General features: G+C 37.8%; 1 protein-coding gene across 3 annotated transcripts in view; it reads left to right on the top strand.

The window, feature by feature from the left end:
- Positions 1-2256: 2256 nt before the first annotated feature.
- The window catches only part of NSRP1 (nuclear speckle splicing regulatory protein 1), a 43436-nt gene continuing 24752 nt past the window's right edge, over positions 2257-20940 (top strand). The window contains exons 1-2 of one of the 3 annotated variants that reach the window (XM_065909715.1): positions 2257-2307; positions 3473-3569. In XM_065909715.1, the coding sequence (XP_065765787.1) occupies positions 2288-2307; positions 3473-3569 (117 nt within the window). In that variant the 5' untranslated portion in view covers positions 2257-2287. Of the gene's footprint in view, positions 2308-3472; positions 3570-18164; positions 18249-20940 lie in introns of those variants that run through there. The other 2 variants (XM_065909718.1, XM_065909717.1) reach the window with 2 other exon arrangements.

Genomic DNA, 20940 nt, shown 5'->3' with positions numbered 1-20940 from the left:
TGTATAAGTTTATAGTGTATAGCATAATAATTTGACATATACATTATGAAAAAATTACAGTAAATTTAGTGAACATCCATCATCTCATAAATACAAAATAAAAACTATTTTTCCTTATGATGAGAACTCTTAGGATTTACTCTGTTAGCAACTTTCATATATAACATACAGCAAGTCAATTATATTAATCATGTTCTACATTATATCCAAATACTTATTTATCTGGAACTTTGTACCCTTTGACCATCTTCATCCAATTCCTCCTTCCACTACTCCACCCCTTCCTGCTTAAAAAAAAAAAAAATTATACTACACAAAGATACAAAGATCTACACAAAGATATAAAGAAACAAGACATGGTAAACATGTGGAATAACATTTTTCTTATTCAAAAATATTTTGAAAGGGTAATTGTTTAAAGACATAATAATTTATTGTGCATTTATAACATTGTTACAAGTAAAACGCATGACAAAATACAGCACAAAGTTTCAGAGAGGGAAATTGGAAGTAAACGTTTTCAAGTTCTTGAGTGGTACATTGTTACTTGAAGATAGATTGTGATAAAGATGTATACTAGAAACCTTAAAGCAAAACCTTGGCAAAAAAAAAAAAAAAAGCCAAGTATGGCCAATAAACCAACAAAGAAGTTGAATAAAAATCTTAAGCTAAATCATAAAAATTTATTGATTAATCCAAAGTCAAGGGGAAGGTGGCAGAGGAGACAAAGAACAGACAGGAAAAAGAAAAAACAAACTGCAACTACACTAATGCTTGCGTTAATGAAAATGTTCTAAATACCAACTTAAAAGGAAAAAAATTGCCATAATGGATAAAAAGCAACACCCAACAATATGCTAGCAAGAAGAGTTCCACTTCATATTAAAAGTTATGTATTATATGAAAAGACACAAATTGATTAAAATAGGTTAAAAGTAAAAGGATGGGAAAACATATACTATGCTAAACATATACTATGCTAAAAACCAACGCTGGTTATAAATACTAATATTAGATAAAGTAGATAAAAAGAAAGAGGATCATTTCTTAATGGTATAGGGGTCAACATAAAACGACACAACAACTCTAAATGTTTAAATATGTAGTAGGGAAAGTTAGTCGCTTCGACTCTTTGCTACCTCGAGGATGTAGCCCGCCAGGCTCCTCTGTCCATGGAATTCTCCAGGCAAGAATACTGGAGTGGGTAGCCATTCCCTTCTCCAAGGGATATTCCCCACGTAGGGGTTGAAACTGGGTCTCCAGCATTGCAGGCAGATTCTTTACCATTCGAGCCACCAGGGAAGCCCAAGTGTCTAATAACAAAACTTCAAAATGCAGTAGGTGAAACAAAACCTGCCCTGAGTAAAAGGGGAAATAGACAAATCCACAACTACACTTGGAGGTTTAAACGTCCTGTCGGCAGTTCGCAAGATCTCGTCGACTGCTGTACAACGTTTGGCATGGGCCGACAAAGAGTGGGTTCACACGTGAAATGGTGACTAAATTTTTTTTTAATATCATGTACGATTTTACTTTCTATACCCAGTGGCACTATACAGTATTGATATTCATCACTACTGTCCAATAGTAATATACTTAGCGTATGGATTTTCATCTTCTGTCAAGTTACGCTAAGCCAGGAATGGGTGCGTGCTCAGTCATGTCCGATCCTTTGCAATTCCCTGGACTGTAGCCCACCAGGCTGCTCTGTCCATGGAATTTTCCAAGCCAACAATACTGGAGTGGGTTGCCATTTCCTCCTCCAGGGAATCTTTCCCATCCAGGATACTTACGCTGAACACCTCAGGGGGTAAAAAAACACAAAAAAACACTCGACAGCCTAGGGTAGTGGTTTTCAAACTTGAGAATCAGGATTATCCGACGGACTTGTTAAAAGTCAGATTTCTGGGCCCATCCCAGCGTTTCTGATTCCGTAGCTACGGAACAGAGCCAGAAAATTTCCATTTCTAACAAATTGCCGGGGAATGCCAATTCCCGGGACCACACTCTTGGAACCACTGGCCTAAAATTTTGTTATTCCTTTTTTTTTTTTTTTTTCTTTTGTTATTCCTTTCTTACCACTGATTTCGAGGCAATCCGTCGGTTTTCAAACAATTCCCAAAGCCAAGGACTCCATTCCCAGCAATGCGGAAGTAACCCAAAGTCAAACCCAGGAGCTAGGCGAGTTCTGGGCCGGCCAAAGCCCCGCGAGAATTCGCGTGATGACGCCAGCGTCTGCATCAGCGTTACGTCGGCGTCGGCCACGTTCAGCGGAGACGGGAGCAAGATGGCGATTCCGGGCAGGCAGTGAGTGATCCGGGAGTTAGGGTCCGAGTGGGGAGTGAGATACTACGGCGACTGTGTCTTTGGTCGAGGAGTAGAAGTGCGCTGGAAGTGAAGGGGCTGTGTCGTCAGGGATAGAGGCGGGGAAAGCGAGAAATTCCGAGGAACATATATTCCCATCCCCCCACACATTTTGCAGGATGGAAGCCCGAAGTTTGAGGGAGAAACTTGTGAGGAAATAAAGGAAGTTAGGCTGAGGGGCAGAGAGCGAGACTTTTCTATTTTCCAAAAGCTCGGTCTGAGGCCCCTCAGTCTTGCTTCCTACCCCGCGCTTGAGTTTCTCCCCGGTTGGATGCTTTCAGGGGAAATGAGAAGAGAGACAATTCCTGGTTTTAGAGGGCCTTGTTCTTGGCAGCTCAAGTTCTGATTCCCGCCCTCCCTTCTCGGTTTAGGAATGTTGTGCTGAGAAGTCACAAAAAAAGGGTAGGCACATAGGAAATTGGGGTATACGTTGCCGCAGAAGGGTAAATGTTACATGTTTTTGGAAGCTTTACCTTAGATGTATAATCCTCAGTTGTGATGCGGCTTCCCGTTATATATGCATCTTAAAGGCCCAAACGTGAGAAACCAATTGAGTTGGGTTTGATGGGATGGTTCTTTCAGGTGCTCCAAGACAAAGCACGTGAGCGTTATAAAATGTAATGGGAATTTGCCCCATAACTACTTGGGTTTCTCAGTTAATGTAATCTTTAAAAAATTTTAATGGATGACATTAATCTTTATTTAATAACTTCTTTAAAATGATATGTACCCAGTAAGGGCGGGGCGGGGGGAATGTTTTCTTGACTCTTGTTAGGTCACAAGGTAATTTAGAGTCTTTTTCTTTTTAGTGGACCTCAACTGAGCTTTCCACTGACATTTTTTTTTTTTAAACTTTCCTTATCGTTTCACTATCTACATCTTCCGAGCTCTTCATTCACTTCTCTTCTTTAACGTAGAATAATAGTTTAAAAATCTTACTGCATTTTGAAGCTTTTAGATCGTTGAAAATCAGAACCAGGGTTATGTGATCATGAGCTCTGACATGTTTTGACTTGGTAGCTTCCTCCGGAAGAGGTAGTGGATGTATTAGTGTTTTAACATTTAAATATAATGGTGTAATTTCTATTTCAAAACAAAAAATATGCAGGTATGGGCTTATTTTGCCAAAGAAAGCACAGCAGTTGCACCCTGTTTTGCAAAAACCTTCAGTGTTTGGGAATGATTCTGATGATGATGATGATGAGGTAAGGGAAACTTTTTCTACTGCATTGTTGGAAATGTTTTTGTTTTTAAATTGAACTTGTGAATTTGATATCTTTGCTTGCTTCAAATGTTTTGTTAGTACAGTGTATCTGTAGCATAATTTACAGAAGTATCAAAGGAATATTTAAAGAAGAAAACTCCATTGGTGTTTTTTTTCCCCTTTGGTAAGTGATACATGGATAATCCAAGAGATTTTCTTTCAACAGCTATGAATTTCAGCTATTTTTGAGCAGTTAGACAAAGTAATTTCACACAACTAATGCTGATAGAACAGAATTGTTGGTGTAAAGATCCTAGGAAATAAGCTATTGAGATGTCACCAATTTCCTAGAAATTTTTATCTGCAGAATAATTTCTTGTGAGACGACTTTTGTAGTTATTCAGTATTTGCTCGATGTAATTACTCAGTGTAGTTATGGTAGTATATAAAGTTAGCGTTGATAAAACTACAATAATAACATCTAATATGAGCATTCTATGTTTTAGCAGCCAAAGCAGTGTTTTTCTGTGAAGCCCACGGTTCTTAACAAGCATATCAAAATAAGTGCACCCTTCCAAATGTGTAAAATATGAAATTCATGGATTTTAAGTGTACAGGTTGATGACTTTTGACAAATGCATATGCCTCAAAGTGAAAGTGTTAGTTGTTCAGTCACGTCCAGCTCTTTGCAACCTCATGGACTGTAGCCTACCAGCCTCCTCTGTCCATGGAATTCTCCAGACAAGATTACTGGAGTGAGTTGCCATTCTTTTCTCCAGGGAATCTTCCCGACTCAGGGATTGAACCCAGATTTCCTTTGTTGCAGGCGGATTCTTTACCATCTGAGCCACCAGTCAAGATGTAAAACATTTTGCTCTTTCCTGAAAGTTCTTTCATACCTCTTTGCAGTTAATTTACTTTCCCATATTCTGCCCCAGACAATTATTTCATTGTGGTTTTGATTTGCATTTTGATGATGACCTATGATTTTGGCCATTTATGTATCATCTTTAGAGAAATGTCTGTTGGTATAATTTGCCTAGTTTTTTTTTTCCCTAAGTTTTAATTGGGTTATTTGTTATTTTGCTACGAGTTGTAAGATTCCTTTGTATGTTCTAGGTACAGATCACTTGGTGGTGGTGGTGGTTTAGTTGCTAAGTCATGTCTGACTCTTGTGACCCCGTGGACTGTAGCCTGCTAGGCCCCTTTGTCCATAGGATTCTCCAGGCAAGAATAAATTATTAGATGTAGTTTGTAAATATTTTCTCCCATTCTGTGGATTGTCCTTTCACTTTCTTGACAATGTCCTTTGAAGTACAAAAGTTCAATTTTGAGGAAGTCAGGTATATTTTTTTCCTTCAGTTGTTACTGCTTTGGTGTCATTACCTAAGAAACCATTGCTTAATCCAAGGTCAGGGTTTATGCATATGCTTTTGTCTAAGAATTGTGTAGTTTTAGTTCTTCAAATTACATCTGTGGTTCATTTTGAGTTAAATTTTGTATTTGATATGAGATGGGGGTTTCATTTCATTCTTTGCATGTGGAAGGATGTCCACTTGTCTCAACACCATTTATTGAAGGCTCTTCCCCATTGAATTGACAGTACCCTTGTGGTTTGTTTTAATGTACGTTCAGTCAGTTCAGTCGCTCCGTGGTGTCTGATTCTTTGTGACCCCATGGACTGCAGCATGCTGTGCTTCCCTGTCCATCACCAACTCCCAGAGCTCGCTCAACGTCATGTCTATCAAGTTGGTGACACCATCAAACCATCTTACCCTCTGTTGTCCTCTTTTCCTCCTGCTTTCAATCTTTCCCAGCATCAGGGTCTTTTCCGGTGATTCAGTTCTTCACATCAGGTGGTCAAAGTATTGGAGCTTCAGCATCAGTCCTTCCAATGAATATTCAGGACTGATTTCCTTAAGGATTGATTGACTTGATCTCCTTGCTGTCCAAGGGACTCTCGAGTCTTCTCCAACACCACAGTTCAAAAGCGTTGATTCTTTGGTGCTCAGCTTTATAGTCCCAACTCTCACATCCACACATGACTACTAGAAAAACCATAGCTTTGAGTAGACAGACCTTTGTCGGCAAAGTAATGTCTCTGCTTTTTAATATGCTGTCTAGGCATTTTTTTAAAAAAAATTTTTAAAGTTCTCCTCTTTCACTTTCATTAAGAGGCTCTTCAGTTCTTCTTCACTTTCTCTCATAAGGGTGGTGTCATCTGCATATCTGAGGTTATTGATATTTCTCCCAGCAATCTTGATTTCAGCTTGTGCTTCATCCAGCCCAGCATTTCACATGATGTACTCTGCATATAAGTTAAAAAAGCAGTGTGACAGTATATAGCCTTGACGTACTCCTTTCCCAATTTGGAAGCAGTCTACTCTTCCATGCCTGGTTCTAACTTGCTTCTTGACCTGCATACAGATTTCTCAGGAGGCAGGTAAGGTGGTCTGATATTCACATCTCTTTAAGAATTTTCCTCAATTTGTTGTGATCTGCACAGTCAAAGGTTTTGGTGTAGTCAATAATGTCAAAAAAAAATTTAATGTACTAGTAATTTTTAAAATCACTGTGGACACAACAGAAAAATATAACATGCTTATCTTGAGGTTTCACATAAATTATCCTGGCATACCCATGTTATATAAAGAAACATTGCTCTAATTTGAGAAGGATGGGTTTGTACAAGTGATCTAGAAAGTTGACTTGTATGATTACTGTTTCTTTTCCATTATGAGATGAGCCTAGTGGTAGCTGGACAGTGGGTACTGTATAGTCAGAAAAGAAAGGCCTAGAACCATGTTTCTCTTCCTTTCTGTCCCCCTTTCTTTTGCATAGAGGGACTTTAATGCAGAGAATTGGTTACGTGGGTGATTGAAGACTTGAGAAGCTACAAGAGATGGTGAAGCAACACAGAGTTTGTTGTTGTTTAGTCGCTAAGTTGTGGCTGACTCTTCTGCAATCCCCTGGACTGTAGCCCGCCAGGCTCCTCTGGCCATGAGATTTCCCAGGCAAGTGAGTTGCTGTTTCCTTCTACAAGGGATCTTTCCCCACCCAGGGATCGAATCTGTGTCTCCTGCATTGGCAGGTGGATTCTTGACCACTGAGCCACCTGGGAAGCCCAGCCCAAAGATTAGCAGTAGTAAAAAGCAAGAAGTTGATAAATGGAGAGATACAAGTAGGAGTTGGGTTCTGGAGGCCGGGAGCTAGGATTACTTGGTGGGAACTGAACTTTTCTAAAAGGAGTTGAAGCCACAGGGAAGATTCAGTCTTAGAAAGGCAGGGAGAAATACTAGTCGTATCCCATTCTTCTACCCTCCAATATACTATCTTGGTATCTCTTTGATAGAGCCCAGTCAGAAGCCTGCTGATGGAGGAGCTGCAGTTTAGTTCTTAATGAGCAGAGAATATAAAACTGTTCCTTAGCATGATTTCTTTACCTATAGAAAATCAGTCTAGGGGAATTCTTTGGTGGTCCACTGGTTAGGACTTTTCTCTTTGACTGCTGAGGGTCCAGGTTCGACCCCTCTTCAGAGAACTAAGATCCCACAAGCCATGCCATGCAGCCAAAAAAATGTGTTGAATTCCCGTTTATCCCCACATATTATTTAAATGTTAGTAAGCTTTGAATATAAACTCTTTTTTAAAAATTTATTTCATTGACGTGTAGTTGATTGAGAATGTTGTGTGAATTTCTGCTGTTCAGTAGAGTGATTCAATTTTACATATATATCTATATACACATTCTTTTTCATATTCCATTATGGTTTATCATAGGCTATTGAATCTAGTTCTCTGTGCTATACAACAGGACCTTGTTGTTTATTTATTGTCTGTATAATAGTTTGCATCTGCTGATCCCAAACGCCCTGTCCTTTTCTCCCCCACTTCCCCTCCCCCTTGGCAACCACAAGTCTGTTCTCTGTGTCCGTGAGTCTAAAACTTTCTTCTTTAAAAATTAATCAGTTTAAGCAACAATAAGGTTGTTCCTATTTTGGAAAAGACAGGGAAAGATATTTTATGGTTCCCCTCCTGAAGAGGGCATTTGATACACCTGATGAGCTTCCAAAGCAAATCTAACTACTCTTGTTTTCATCAATTCCACAGAAGCAATTAAGAACCCAAATTTAAGATCAGACTTTTCTTTCAGTGGTCCAGCAGAGGGGGCCCTACCAAATGAAATCTGTTTTAATATGTTCTGGTATCCAGAGTTAGTTTAAAAATGGGAGAAAGTGGTAGTCTAGCACTTTAAATTATTACTTAAATAGTCCCTCTTTTTGAAGTTAGCAGAACTAAATAGACAGTTATCATTTTGTTCAAATGCAGAGGAGATGAAGAGTTTTTACCCCATATAAGTAGGTATGTATGTGTGCTCAGGTGCTCAGTTGCATCCGACTCTTTGCGACCCCATGACCTGTAGCCCACCAGGCTCCTCTTTCCATGGAATTTCCCAGGCAAGAATACTGGGGTTGGTTGGCTTTTCCTTCTCCAAGGGATCTTCCCGACTCAAGGATCGAACCCGAGTCTCTTGTGTCTCCGGCATTATCAGGCAGGTTCTTTACCACTGGGCCACCTGGGAAGCCCCTATAAGTAAGGTTTATAGTGTACCCAAATGCTGTTATCTGGTCATAAGTGTTTGAGTAGTTTTGCTCTGGTGCTAATGTGTTTATTTTCTGTTTTTCCAATTCTTTATTCCAGTCCCATTGCTACCACCTTTATCACTTCTGTCATGAATTATTTTAATAGCTTTATAATTAGTTTCTTATCACCTGTCTCTCCTCACATTCATTTCAAATACTGTTGAAAGATTGAGCTGCCTAAAACAGTTCTAGATCACTGTTAATTCCTTGCTTTTGAACCTGAATGTATTTAAAATCTAAACTTCTTGACACTGACAGCCTTCCCTGTGCTTTGGCTTCAAAATGCTCATTAGCGTTTTCTCCTGTTTCTCCCTGCAGAGTACAGTGTCATGTTTGTATTTTTTTTTACAACTCTACTTTTCTTCACACTGGAAGTGTTTCCATCCTATATTTCAAATTATAGCCATCTTTTAAAACCCAGTGCAAAAGCTGCCTTCTTCAAGATTTTCCCCACTGGAAACACACTTCGTTTTTTCTGACACTCTTTATCATTCTTAGAGCACTTAGGTTTTTATACCTTACATTGTAAGTTACTTGCATACAAGTTTTACACTGTGCAAGAGTATGAGCTCCAGGAGTTAAGATCTATCTGTGCTGACTTCAAAGAATGAGTAAAATTGTTTACTCAGATGTTTTAGCTGTGTTGTAAAGAGCCGGATAGTAGACACTTTAGGTTTTATAAGCTAAGTGCTCAGCTTTGCTTTCACAGTGTGAAAGTAACCGTTAGATAACAAGTAAATGAATGAGCTTGACTAATGTGTTCTAATAAAACTTTATTTACAAAGGGAGGGATAGCTGAAATTTAGCTGTACTTGCTGTCCACTGATGTATACGATTATCCGAAGTACTTCTGACAACAAGTATTTCACAAGTGTTTTAAAGTGGTTAGTGACTAAAATAGATGTTGCATGACAAGTTAAAATATGAAACTTCCTTTTAGATATTTCTGTGATAAATGCTTGCTCATTTCACAGAATATAATGAATTTTCCTTTTAGTCTTGGCAATTGAAATACTTATTTCTAGATAATGATATTCTCGTGAGATCCAGTTTTGCAATATAACTCAATGCCATGAAGAGATATGATTCATACCACCTGAGAATTATTGCTGTTGGATAAAGATACAAAACTTCTGGATCTCTTTAAAAGAAAGTATTAATTTAAAACAATAACTAAAGTTTATTTAGTTTTTTTAAAAATATTTACCAAACATGTCAGATAAATGGTGGATGATAATAATTGCACTTTGAGTACTCAGAAGCCAGGTAGTCCTTTTATAGGTTAAGTTTTCATTTTCATAAAATATAAAGCAGTTATAAAAACTATAAGAAAAACACCAAAACCCCCAGAGAAAACTGGAAAACACATAAGGTATAGAAGAAATAGAAATATCTAATAAGCAATAAAAATACTTAATCTTAACTGTATCTAAGAAGTGTAAATAAGAGCAGCAATAAGCTGCCTTTTAAAAAAAACTAATATAGATAATACTTTTGAAAATGATGTGGCAAAATTTTGATGAAATGGGAAATTTGAAAATTCAAATTTTTGTTGATGTAAATCAGTGCCCCTTTCAGAAAACAATTTTGCAATTTGTATCAGTCCTTTAAGGGTCAGGTATGTTTAACCCACTGTATCAATGAGAAGGTGAAAGCTGTGCCAGTATTTTCCTTTCTAAAATTCTCTCCTGAGGACATGGTCAGAAATTTGTATTAAAGATTTATAGATAAACAGAAGTCTTTATTTCAGAGTTGTTTATGATAGTAGAAACCTAGAACCAGTCCAACTTCCAACAGTGAAAGCGTGGCTAAGTAAAGTGAGGTACAATGTCTGTACAAAATTGTTACAAATAAAATGAAAGGAAAAAAGAGTAAAGAAATCATTTCAGAATATTAATAGTAGTTGTCTTTGGTGGACTTACAAGTGATTTTTTTTTTTTTATGCTTTTCTGTATTTTCCTGTTGAAAAATATTTTTTAAGAAAAATTTATAGTGGACTTTAAGAATTTCCTGTAAGATACTTAGCTTCCAAATCATATTAAAATATGAAAGGAAATAACACATTTAATCTGAGAAGGCATAATAAGAGAGAGTACTGGAACTATGTAAAAGCATGAAATAAGATGAGATAAGTAGAATATAAAATTGAATATATGTGGTTGTAGAAAACTATATGCATAGATAAGTAGAAAATAAGTGAAAATTGATCTGAGGGAATTTTTTAGTGATAGTATGAGCTTTTTTGTTTTTTTCAAAATTGTGTTTATTCCATTGTTATAATTTTTGAGAACAGAAGGAAATCAGTGCTTTTAAAAAAAAAATGTCACTATAGTTATGGGCTTCCTTGGTAGCTCAGATGGTAGAGAATCTGTCTGCAGTACAGGAGACCCAGGTTCGATCCCTGGGTCAGAAAGATCCCCAGAGAAGGGAATGGCAGCCCATTCCAATATTCTTGCCTGGAGAAGGCCATGGAGTTGCAAAGAGTCAGACATGACCAAACAACTAACGCTTTCACTTTCATAGTTATATATTCCCAAAGTTAGAAACATTGCAATTTACTGGATTACATGACATGTTTTCATTGCTTTCACTACTTCCTTTTTTAAAAATTGTGTTGAAGTATAGTAGGAAGTCGAGAAACAGGCAGATTTGGCCTTGGAGTACAGAATGAAGCAGGGTAAAGGCTAATAAGAGTTTTGCCAAGAGAACGCACTGATCATGGCAAACACCCTCTTCGAACAACACAAGAGAAGACTCTACACATGGACATCACCAGATGGTCAACACTAAAATCAGATTGATTATATTCTTTGCAGCCAAAGATGGAGAAGCTCTATACAGTCAGCAAAAACAAGACCAGGAACTGACTGTGGCTCAGATCATGAACTCCTTATTGCCAAATTCAGACTTAAATTGAAGAACGTAGGGAAAACCACTAGACCATTCAGGTATGACCTAAATCAAATCCCTTATGACTATACAGTGGAAGTGAGAAATAGATTTAAGGGACTAGATCTGATAGACAGAGAGCCTGATGAACTATGGACGAAGGTTTGTGACATTGTACAGGAGACAGGGATCAAGACCATCCCCATGGAAAAGAAATGCAAAAAGGCAAAATGGTTGTCTGAGGAGGCCTTACAAATAGCTGTGAAAAAGAAGGGAAGCGAAAAGCAAAGGAGAAAAAGAAAGATATTCCCATTTGAATGCAGAGTTCCAAAGAATAGCCAGGAGAGATAAGAAAGCCTTCCTCAACGATCAATGCAAAGAAATAGAGGAAAACAATAGAATGGGAAAGACTAGAGATCTCTTCAAGAAAATTAGAGATACCAAGGGAGCATTTCATACAAAGATGGGTTCAATAAAGGACAGAAATCATATGGACCTAACAGAAACAGAAGATATCAAGAAGAGGTGGCAAGAATACACAGAGGAACTGTACAGAAAAGATCTTCAAGACCCAGATAATCACAATGGTGTGGTCACTCACCTAGAGCCAGACATCCTGGAATGTGAAGTCAGGTGGTCCTTAGAAAGCATCACTACAAACAAAGCTAGTGGAGGTGATGGAATTCCAGTTGAGCTATTTCAAATCCTGAAAGATGATACTGTGAAAGTGCTGCACTCAGTATGCCAGCAAATTTGGAAAACTCAGCAGTGGCCACAGGACTGGAAAAGGTCAGTTTTCATTCCAATTCCAAAGAAAGGCAATGCCAAAGAATGCTCAAACTACCGCACAATTGCACTCATCTCACACGCTAGTAAAGTAATGCTCAAAATTCTCCAAGCCAAGCTTCAGCAATACGTGAACCGTGAACTTCCAGATGTTCAAGCTGGTTTTAGAAAAGGCAGAGGAACCAGAGATCAAATTGCCAATATCCACTGGATCATTGAAAAAGCAAGAGAGTTCCAGAAAAGCATCTATTTCTGCTTTATTGACTACGCCAAAGCCTTTGGCTGTGTGGATCACAATAAACTGTGGAAAATCCTGAAAGAGATGGGAATACCAGACCACCTGACCCACCTCTTGAGAAACCTGTATGCAGGTCAGGAAGCAACAGTTAGAACTGAACCAGCAGACTGGTTCCAAATCAGGAAAGGAGTATGACAAGGCTGTATATTGTCACCCTGCTTATGTAACTTATATGCAGAGTACATCATGAGAAACACTGGGCTGGAAGAAGCACAAGCTGGAATCAAGATTGCTGGGAGAAATATCAATAACCTCAGATATGCAGATGACACCACCCTTATGGCAAAAAGTGAAAGTGAACTAAAAAGCCTCTTGATGAAAGTGAAAGAGTAGAGGGAAAAAGTTGGCTTAAAGCTCAACATTCAGAACACTAAGATCATGGCATCTGGTCCCATCATTTTATGGGAAATAGATGGGGAGAGAGTGGAAGCAGTGTCAGACTTTATTTTTTTGGGCCCCACAATCACTGCAGATGGTGACTGCAGCCATGAAATTAAAAGATGCTTACTCCTTGGAAGGAAAGTGATGACTAACCTAGATAGCATATTAAAAAGCAGAGACATTACTTTGTCAACAGAGGTCCGTCTAGTCAAGGCTATGGTTTTTCCAATGGTCATGTATGGATGGAAGAGTTGGACTATGAAGAAACCTGAGCGCTGAAAAATTGATGCTTTTGAACTGTGGTATTGGAGAAGACTCTTGAGAGTCTGCTGGACTGCAAGGAGATCCAACCAGTCCATCCTAAAGGAGATCAGTCCTGGGTGTTCATTGGAAGGATTGATGCTGAAGTTGAAACTCCAGTGCTTTGGCCACCTCATGCGAAGAGTTGACTCATTGGAAAAGACCCTGATGCTGGGAGGGATTGGGGGCAGGAGGAGAAGGGGATGACACAGGATGAGATGGCTGGATGGATGGACATGAGTTTGAGTAAACTCCGGGAGTTCGTGATGGACGGGGAGGCCTGGCATGCTGCGATTCATGGGGTCGCAAAGAGTCGGACATGACTGAGCAACTGAACTGAACTGATAGTTGATTTACAATGCTGTGTTAACTGGTTCTGTCCAACAGAGTGGCTCAATTACACACACACACACACACATGTATATTCTTTTTCATATTCTTTTCCGTTATGCTTTGTCACAGGATACTGTGCTATATACATTGTTGTTTATCCACTCTATATATGTTTGTCTCTACTAATTCCAAACTCCCATTCTTTTCCTCCCCTACTCCTCCCTCTAGGCAACTACTTTTTATATCTGTGAGTCTGTTTTTGTCTTGTAGATATGTTGATTTGTATTGTATTTTAGATTCCACATATAAGTGATGTTATGTGGTATTTGGCTTTCTGACTTTGCCTAGTGTGATAAGCTCTAGGTCCATTCATGTTGCTGCAAATGGCATTATTTCATTTTCTTCCATGGGTGAGTAGTATTTCTCTCTGTGTGTGTGTGTGGTGTGGTGTGTGTGTGTGTGTGTATTCCACATCTTCCATGGGTGAGTAATATTCCAGTGTGTGTGTTCCACATGTTTATCCATTCATCATTTTGTTCCATGGGTGAGTAGTCTTCTGTGTGTGTGTGTGTGCGCATGTGTGTGTATTCCACATCTTCTTTATCCATTCATCTGTTGGTGAACATTGTGGTTGTTTCCATGTCTTGCCTATTGTAAACAGTGCTGTTATGAGCAGGGAGGTGCTTGTATCTTTCTCAATTTTTATTTTGTCTGAGTATGTGCAAAGAGGTGGGATTGCTGGATCATATGGCAACTCCTTTAGTTTTTTTGAAGAATCTCCATACTGTTTTCCCACCAACAGTATGAGAAGGGTTTCCTTTTCCTTCTACAACATTTGTTACTTATAGACTTTTTAATGATGGCATTCTGGTTGGTGTGAGGTGGTACCTCGTTGTAGTTCTGATTTGCATTTCTCTAATATTTAGCACTGTTGAGTGTCTTTCTATGTGCCTACCAGTCATCTGAGTGTCTTCTTTGGGGAAATGTCTGAATAGATGTGGAATATATATATATACATTCTGAAGTCTGGGAGAGTTATGCCTATTTGTCTTTCAACACTTTAATTTCAATATTTTAAAAACACTTTCTTGAATAAGTAGTCTTCATAGGTCTGTTTTTCTTAATGAAAAATGAATTTATTTTAGTTGGAAGCCTGTTTGGCTTGCTGATGGTAAAAAATATTAGAAGTTTATTCTCTGAACATTATAATTGCATTTTTCACTGTTTATCAATCTTGAAATTTCCTATTTCTCTGGAGGTAGTCTAGTATAGTTCAAATAAAATGAGTTCTATAGACATGACAAAGCATATTATTTTTGAAAATGGCAGGAAATTGGAGTTATTTTAATGATGGTTAAGAATTTTTTTCACTTTAATCATTTGCTACTAAACTGAATTCTGAGAAATTCATGATACTGAATATATTAATATGTAATAACAGTATAAGCAAAGATTTTAAGTAAATGTGTCATTTTCCCAAGAATTCATTTTTTAACCTGTTATCCATGAGTGAAATAGAAACATAAGGAAATGCAAGAAGAGAGCAAAGGGCAGCTTTAAATGATATAGCTTTGTTAGGAGTGGGAGCTACAGCAAGAGAACTTTATTCTCCTTATTTTATCCTCCAGTAAGATAAGAGCGTTACAGAAGTGGCTAAGCTAATCCAGGTTAAGAAGATGAGTGAAGTAGGAGTTTTTGTTCTTTTCTAGGAAAGAAATGGTAGTATTAATCATGAATCCTCTTAGATCTAAAGTTATTTTGTGAATCTCTGGTTAAATCTATGAGTTTTTTGCCAAATTATGTTGACACATGGATGAGGGTTTTGTTTTTTTTCTATCTTCTTTGGTCTGAAATATAATTCAGAAGCACTGTTGTATTTTTCTACTCCTGAGGTTGGTTTGGTTTGTTTCTTTGCTTTAAAGTAATTTTTTTTTTTTAATTGGTATTCTCTATTTGGTGAGACATTCTGGCCTGGAGAATTCCATGGACTGCATAGTCCATTGGGTCACACAGAGCTGGACGCAACTGAGCGACTTTCATTTTCACTTCTTCACACGTTAGTTCTTTAGACATAGTTTCCTTTAGTTCATTGAAGGCTTTATTCTGTGTGTGAATCGTACTCTCTTGTTTATGTGTCTGTCTCATAATTTTGGGTTGAAAATAGAAAATTTAGAATAATAGAAAATGGCAGCTCTGCAATCAAAGCTGCCCCTGTTCCCAAGGTTTGTTGTATGTTTGTTGTTTTTTTGCTGTTTTTGTTTTTTGTGTAGTGATTGTCCAGACTAATTCTTTGAGTCTGTGTTTGTTGTATGTGGCCACCAAAGTCTGCTTGGTTATGTTAATGGTCAACTAATGACTTGACAGACTTCCTTAAATACCTATAACTAATAGGTCTCCAGTCTGCCATCAGTACATAACCAGGCATTTTACAACTTTGCCTTAGCCTTCGCTTTTGCTTGTACAGAGCCTCATGTCAGTCCTCAAGATCAGTCTTGAGAGTGTAGGACCTTCTTAGGTTTTTCCTGATCATGCACAAAGGTCGGTGTATGCATGTGGTCTTCATGATCCCCAGAAACAGTTTGGAGATTTCAAAGTCCCAGTGGACTTTCTGTTCTGTTTTAAGCTTTTTGCTTAACCATAACGCATTGTTTTCCCCGACTATTAAAACTGTTACCCACTGCCTCAGGCTACCCTGATATTAAACAGTTGTCTTTCATTGTTTTTGACAGATACCTCTAGGGAAAAGGCCGTTTTATAACAGCAACTCTTGTCAAGTCAAATAAAAACAGCCTTTGAGTGGCGTCTTCCAGGGACCATCAGACAGTTCCAATAATTCTCTTGGATAGGGTTTTGAAAGAACCTCATTTGCCCCCTGTAGTGGCTGCCAGACTGCTGATTTTTCTACTATGATTGTGGTCTCTTGTTTTTAGGCTACCATGGTACTAGGGAGGGGGTGATGGAAATAGGATAAGTTAAAACACCATAGAGTTCTTACCAGGATTCAGCTGTTCTTGGATAAATGCTCCCTGGACTGCTGTTAAGCTGTTGGTTAATTTCCAGAGTTCTAAAAAAACTGATTCTAACTTTTTTTGGCCAGTGTTTTTATGCTGTTTTGGAGAAGAGAATGTTTGTTAGGTCTATACTGTGCCATTTTCAGTGACATTTCCAGGTTGTCTTTTAAGCCTCTCCGATACATCTTTTGCACGCTTTAGACAAAGTCATCTTACTTGTTTTAAAATCACTATTCACTTCTCATTGCTCTTAGAGACCAAAATTTTCATTTTTGACCTACAAAGTCATGCATTGTCTTGCATTCTCTTTTCTTCAGTTGTTCTTCACTCTATTGCTCTTTTCCTTACTTAAAGTTGCCTTCAGTCATTTAAGTAGATTTTTGTGTCGCCTTCCGTTTTATAGCAGGCTTCCCAGATGGCTCAGATGGTAAAGTATCTGCCTGCAATGTCAGAGACTTGGGTTCGATCCCTGGGTTGGGAAGATCCCCTGGAGAAGGCAATGGCAACTCCAGCATTCTTGTGTGGAGAATCCCATGGGCAGAGGAACCTGGTGGGCTACACAGTCCATGGGATCACAGAGTCAAACACGACTATGCGACTAACACCACAGTTTCATAATAAAAAAAACTATAGGAATTTTGATTGGAATTGCATTGAATATAGTTTAGAAGAAAATTGATATTTTAGTATTTTACTGTTTTCATATATGAAAATGGCATATTTCTTTATTCAGGTGTTCTATATATCCTTTAGTACAATTTTATCATTTTTTTCCGTAAAGATGACATCCATCTTTTGTTAGATTTATTTGTAGGTACCTTATAGCCCTGTTATTGTATAAGGAAACTTTTTTCTAATTTATTAATTATAAAAGCTTCTGTTTTTTGTTATTGTTGATTTAATTTTAGTAAATATAGTTCTAATAGTTTGCCTCATGGTTCTTTCGTATTTCCTTTGTAGACAATCATATTGTCTATAAACAAGGATAATGTTGTCTCTTTTTAGTTCTTTTACCTCATATTTCTTGTTTCACTATGTGATTATGAGTGTTTTATTATATTGCCTGAAAACTACAATATAGAGATAAATAGAAGCAATGATAGAAACTTTGTTACATTCCTGACTTTAATGGAAATTGCTTATGAAATTTCTCAAATGTGATTTTTGCTTTAAGTTTTGGATTCTATTTCTAGTTTACTAATAATTTTTATCCTAAGAGTATTAAACTTTAATTTTTTAGCATCAATATGAATTTATAATGTTTTAAAGTTAAATCATTTCTTGTATTCCTGTATTTTGAAATTCTTTGGTTTTTTAATTTAATTTGATTCAGTGCACTCTACTAGTTCTTTTACCAGTGACCTCCATTTCTGAGGTCTTTTGCTTAATTTCCTTATGGAGTAGTTTTTTAACATGTTCTCATGGGGCATTATTTCCTAAATTCTTAATTGTTAAGGAATGATTGTCTGTTGTTTTTATCACCTAAATAATCTGAATGGGTGTACTGTCTCTCGAATAACAATTTATTTCAAAACTTTGTAGACTTTAGTCATTTTCGCTGGGACTAAATCTTTTTATTAGAAAGTACAGTACTGTAGTTATTTTATCCCACTTCCAGTGAATTACTTTCTTATTGACTTGGAGAGCTGGTGACTTTATATCTTTATATCCTTTAAGTTTTGTGTGTTTTGGTACAAATAATTTTGAATTACTTTCCCTGGAATACATTGTTACTTTTTACCTGAAATATTTAGCTATTTCTTTTCATAGAGTTTTATTTTCATCACGTCAATACTTTTTCTGACCCATTTGCTTTTTATCTCTTTGAAGGATCATCTCTGTTTTCCATATCATCATGCATTCATTAGTTCATTCAAATATTTAGTGATTCCTGCTCTGTCCCAATGAAACGCAGCAAAGCCACTGACCTTTTGAGTTTACATTCTACTGGGAAGAGAAGAGTTGATAAATGGTTAACAGATTAGTAAATTATTTGTTAGTTGTAGAAGATAATGAGGACCAAGAGAAAGTGTAGTCAGGTAAGATGAGAGAGTTAAATAGATATTAAAGAAAGTTAAACAAATATCAATCTTTGTCTTCTTTTTTGCATCACGTATTTCAGTTACCTCTTTGCTGTCTTGTTTCTGATTTAATTGTTAGTTTTAGTGGTTGTTAATGGTGTGTTTTAGTCTTCATATTTTTCCTTTTTTCTTCAGTCTCCGTTTGCATCTTTTTTTCCCTGTATGTGATCATTAACTTCTTTAATTAATGGTCTTATTTTGAAAGAGTTTGGTTGGGAAAAGCAAGAAGGAAATGGAGATGATAGAAGGAATAATGGTAGAGTTGGTGGAAATTTCCTTTTTGTTGTCTTAGATGGAGATGATTTGTGCATATTTAAAAGGGAAGAAGCTAAAGGAAAAGGGAGATTTTATGCTAAAGAATCTAAGGTGTCAAGAAGTTAAGTAAATTGACCTGTGTCACACACAGAGTGCATAGGTAATAGAGCTGGATTTTGATCTCAGAAGATCTGCCTGATGTGAAATGCCAGGTTGTATGAAGCACAAGCTGGAATCAAAATTGCCAGGAGAAACATCAGTAACCTTAGATACGCAGATGACACTACCCTTATGGCAGAAAGCAAAGAACAACTGAAGAGCCTCTTGATGGAAGTGAAAGAGGAAAGTGAAAAAGTTGGCTTAAAACTCAACATTCTGCTTGGAAAAGTCCATGGACAGAGGAGGCTGCAGGCTGCAGTTCATAGGGTTACATGACTGAGCATGTGTGCATGAGGGTGGAGGGAGATGGGTTGGTAGCAATAAAGTGGTAGAACTGAAAAGAAAAAAAAAACCTCAACATTCAAAAAACTAAGATCATGGCATCCGGTTCCAACACTTCATGGCAAATAGTTGGGGAAACAATGGAAACAGTGAGAGACTTTGTTTTTTGAGGCTTCAAGATCACTGCAGATGGTGAGTGCAGCCATGAAATTAAAAGACATTTGCTTCTTGGGAGAAAAGCTATGACCAACCATGACAGCATATTAAACCCAGAGGCATTACTTGGCTGACAAAGGTTCGTCTAGTCAAAGCTATGGTTTTTCTAGAAGTCATGTGTAGGTGTGAGAGTTGGGACTATAAAGCTGAGCACCAAAGAATCAACGCTTTTGAACTGTGGTGTTGGAGAAGACTCTTGAGAGTTCCTTGGACAGCAAGGAGATCAAGCCAATCAATCCTAAAGGAAATCAGTCCTGAATATTCATTGGAAGGACTGAAGCTCCAATACTTTGGCCGTCTGATGGGAAGAACTGACTCATTGGAAAAGACCCTGATGCTGGTAAAGATTGAAGGCAGGAGGAGAAGGAGACAACAGTGGATGAGATGGTTGGATGGCATCACCGTCTTGATGGACATGAGTTTGAGCAAGCTCCGGAAGTTGGTGATGGACAGGGAAGAATGGCATGCTGCAGTCTGTGGGGTCACAAAGAGTCAGACACAACTGAGTGACTGAACTGAAGTGATCTGCCTTATCCAAAGTTTGTGCTTCTAAACATGATGATTACTCCTTCTGAGAGGCAGTTTGTTTGTAATGGAATTTTAAAACTTTGAGAGAAGCAATGGAAAAGGGGTTAGTTGGGAAATTGGCAGAGCTCAGAGACTTCAAGAGACAATTTGTTTACTGGTTGGAACAGGAACACAAGTAGCTTACCGTTGAGTAGCAGTTTTTATCATGTGAAATTATACAGCTTTGCTTTCTAGTGGTTTAGGAATATTTTGGGGGGATGAGTCTATTACTCAATAAGATGGGTGTCCATTTGTCCAATTTTTTTGAACAGCCTTATTCCAAGGGTTTTCAACACTTCAAGAGGGGCATTAAGAAACTTATAAAGTGACTTTTATAACTTTTACTTGTCACAGTTATTGAGTGTATTATTCACACCAAGTTTTGATGTGGCCCAGGGATTGTAAGTATTCTGTATTGTGTTACCCCCATCCATATAGATGAAATCCCTCTGAAGATGAATACAGATGAAAAACTATAATTTTGTGAGCCTTGGACTTGTTCTTTTTACACATAAACACAAAATGTGTTTTGTGCATTCTGTTTTTATTAATAGTTTTTAATAGAATGAAAATTTGAATAGTTTTTAAAAAGTATTATTTATATGTGGCAAAATGTAGACTAAAATTCTCCTACTCTTTTTTTGTAATTTTATTTATTTATTTATTTTTGGCTGTGCTGGGTCTTCTTTGCTTTGTGTGGGGTTTCTTCTAGTTGAAAGGAAGCAGGGTCTGCTCTGGGAGTAGGGTCTCTTCTGTGTTGCTGTGCATGGGCTTCTCTTTGCACTGACTTGCCTCTCTTGTTGCATAGCACAGACTCTAGGCACATGAGTTGCAGCACATGGGCTCTGTAGTTGCAGCTCACAGGCTCTCTAGAGTGTGGGCTCAGTAGTCGTGGCACATGGGCTTAGTTTGCCACAGCATGTGAGGTCTTCCTGGACCAGGGATCGAACCCATGTCGCCTGTATTGGCACATGGATTCCTATCTGCTGCGCCACCAGGGAAGTCCTTCCTCTACTTTAAACTATCTGGTAGAGTGAAGATTGTATCCTTGTCTGTTTAGAACTTTACTGAGAGTCTACCATTTGAGAAAATCATGTCCCTGTCCACAGTGTCACTTGTGGTATTTGAGTCACCAATTCAAGTTAGCATTTGTATGTGTAGCATTAATAGT

This window comes from Muntiacus reevesi, chromosome 18 (genome assembly GCF_963930625.1).
Source record: "Muntiacus reevesi chromosome 18, mMunRee1.1, whole genome shotgun sequence".
Taxonomy (NCBI): Eukaryota; Metazoa; Chordata; class Mammalia; order Artiodactyla; family Cervidae; genus Muntiacus; species Muntiacus reevesi.
Note: the sequence above shows the minus strand (reverse complement) of the source record. Positions and strands in the feature narration are given on the sequence as shown.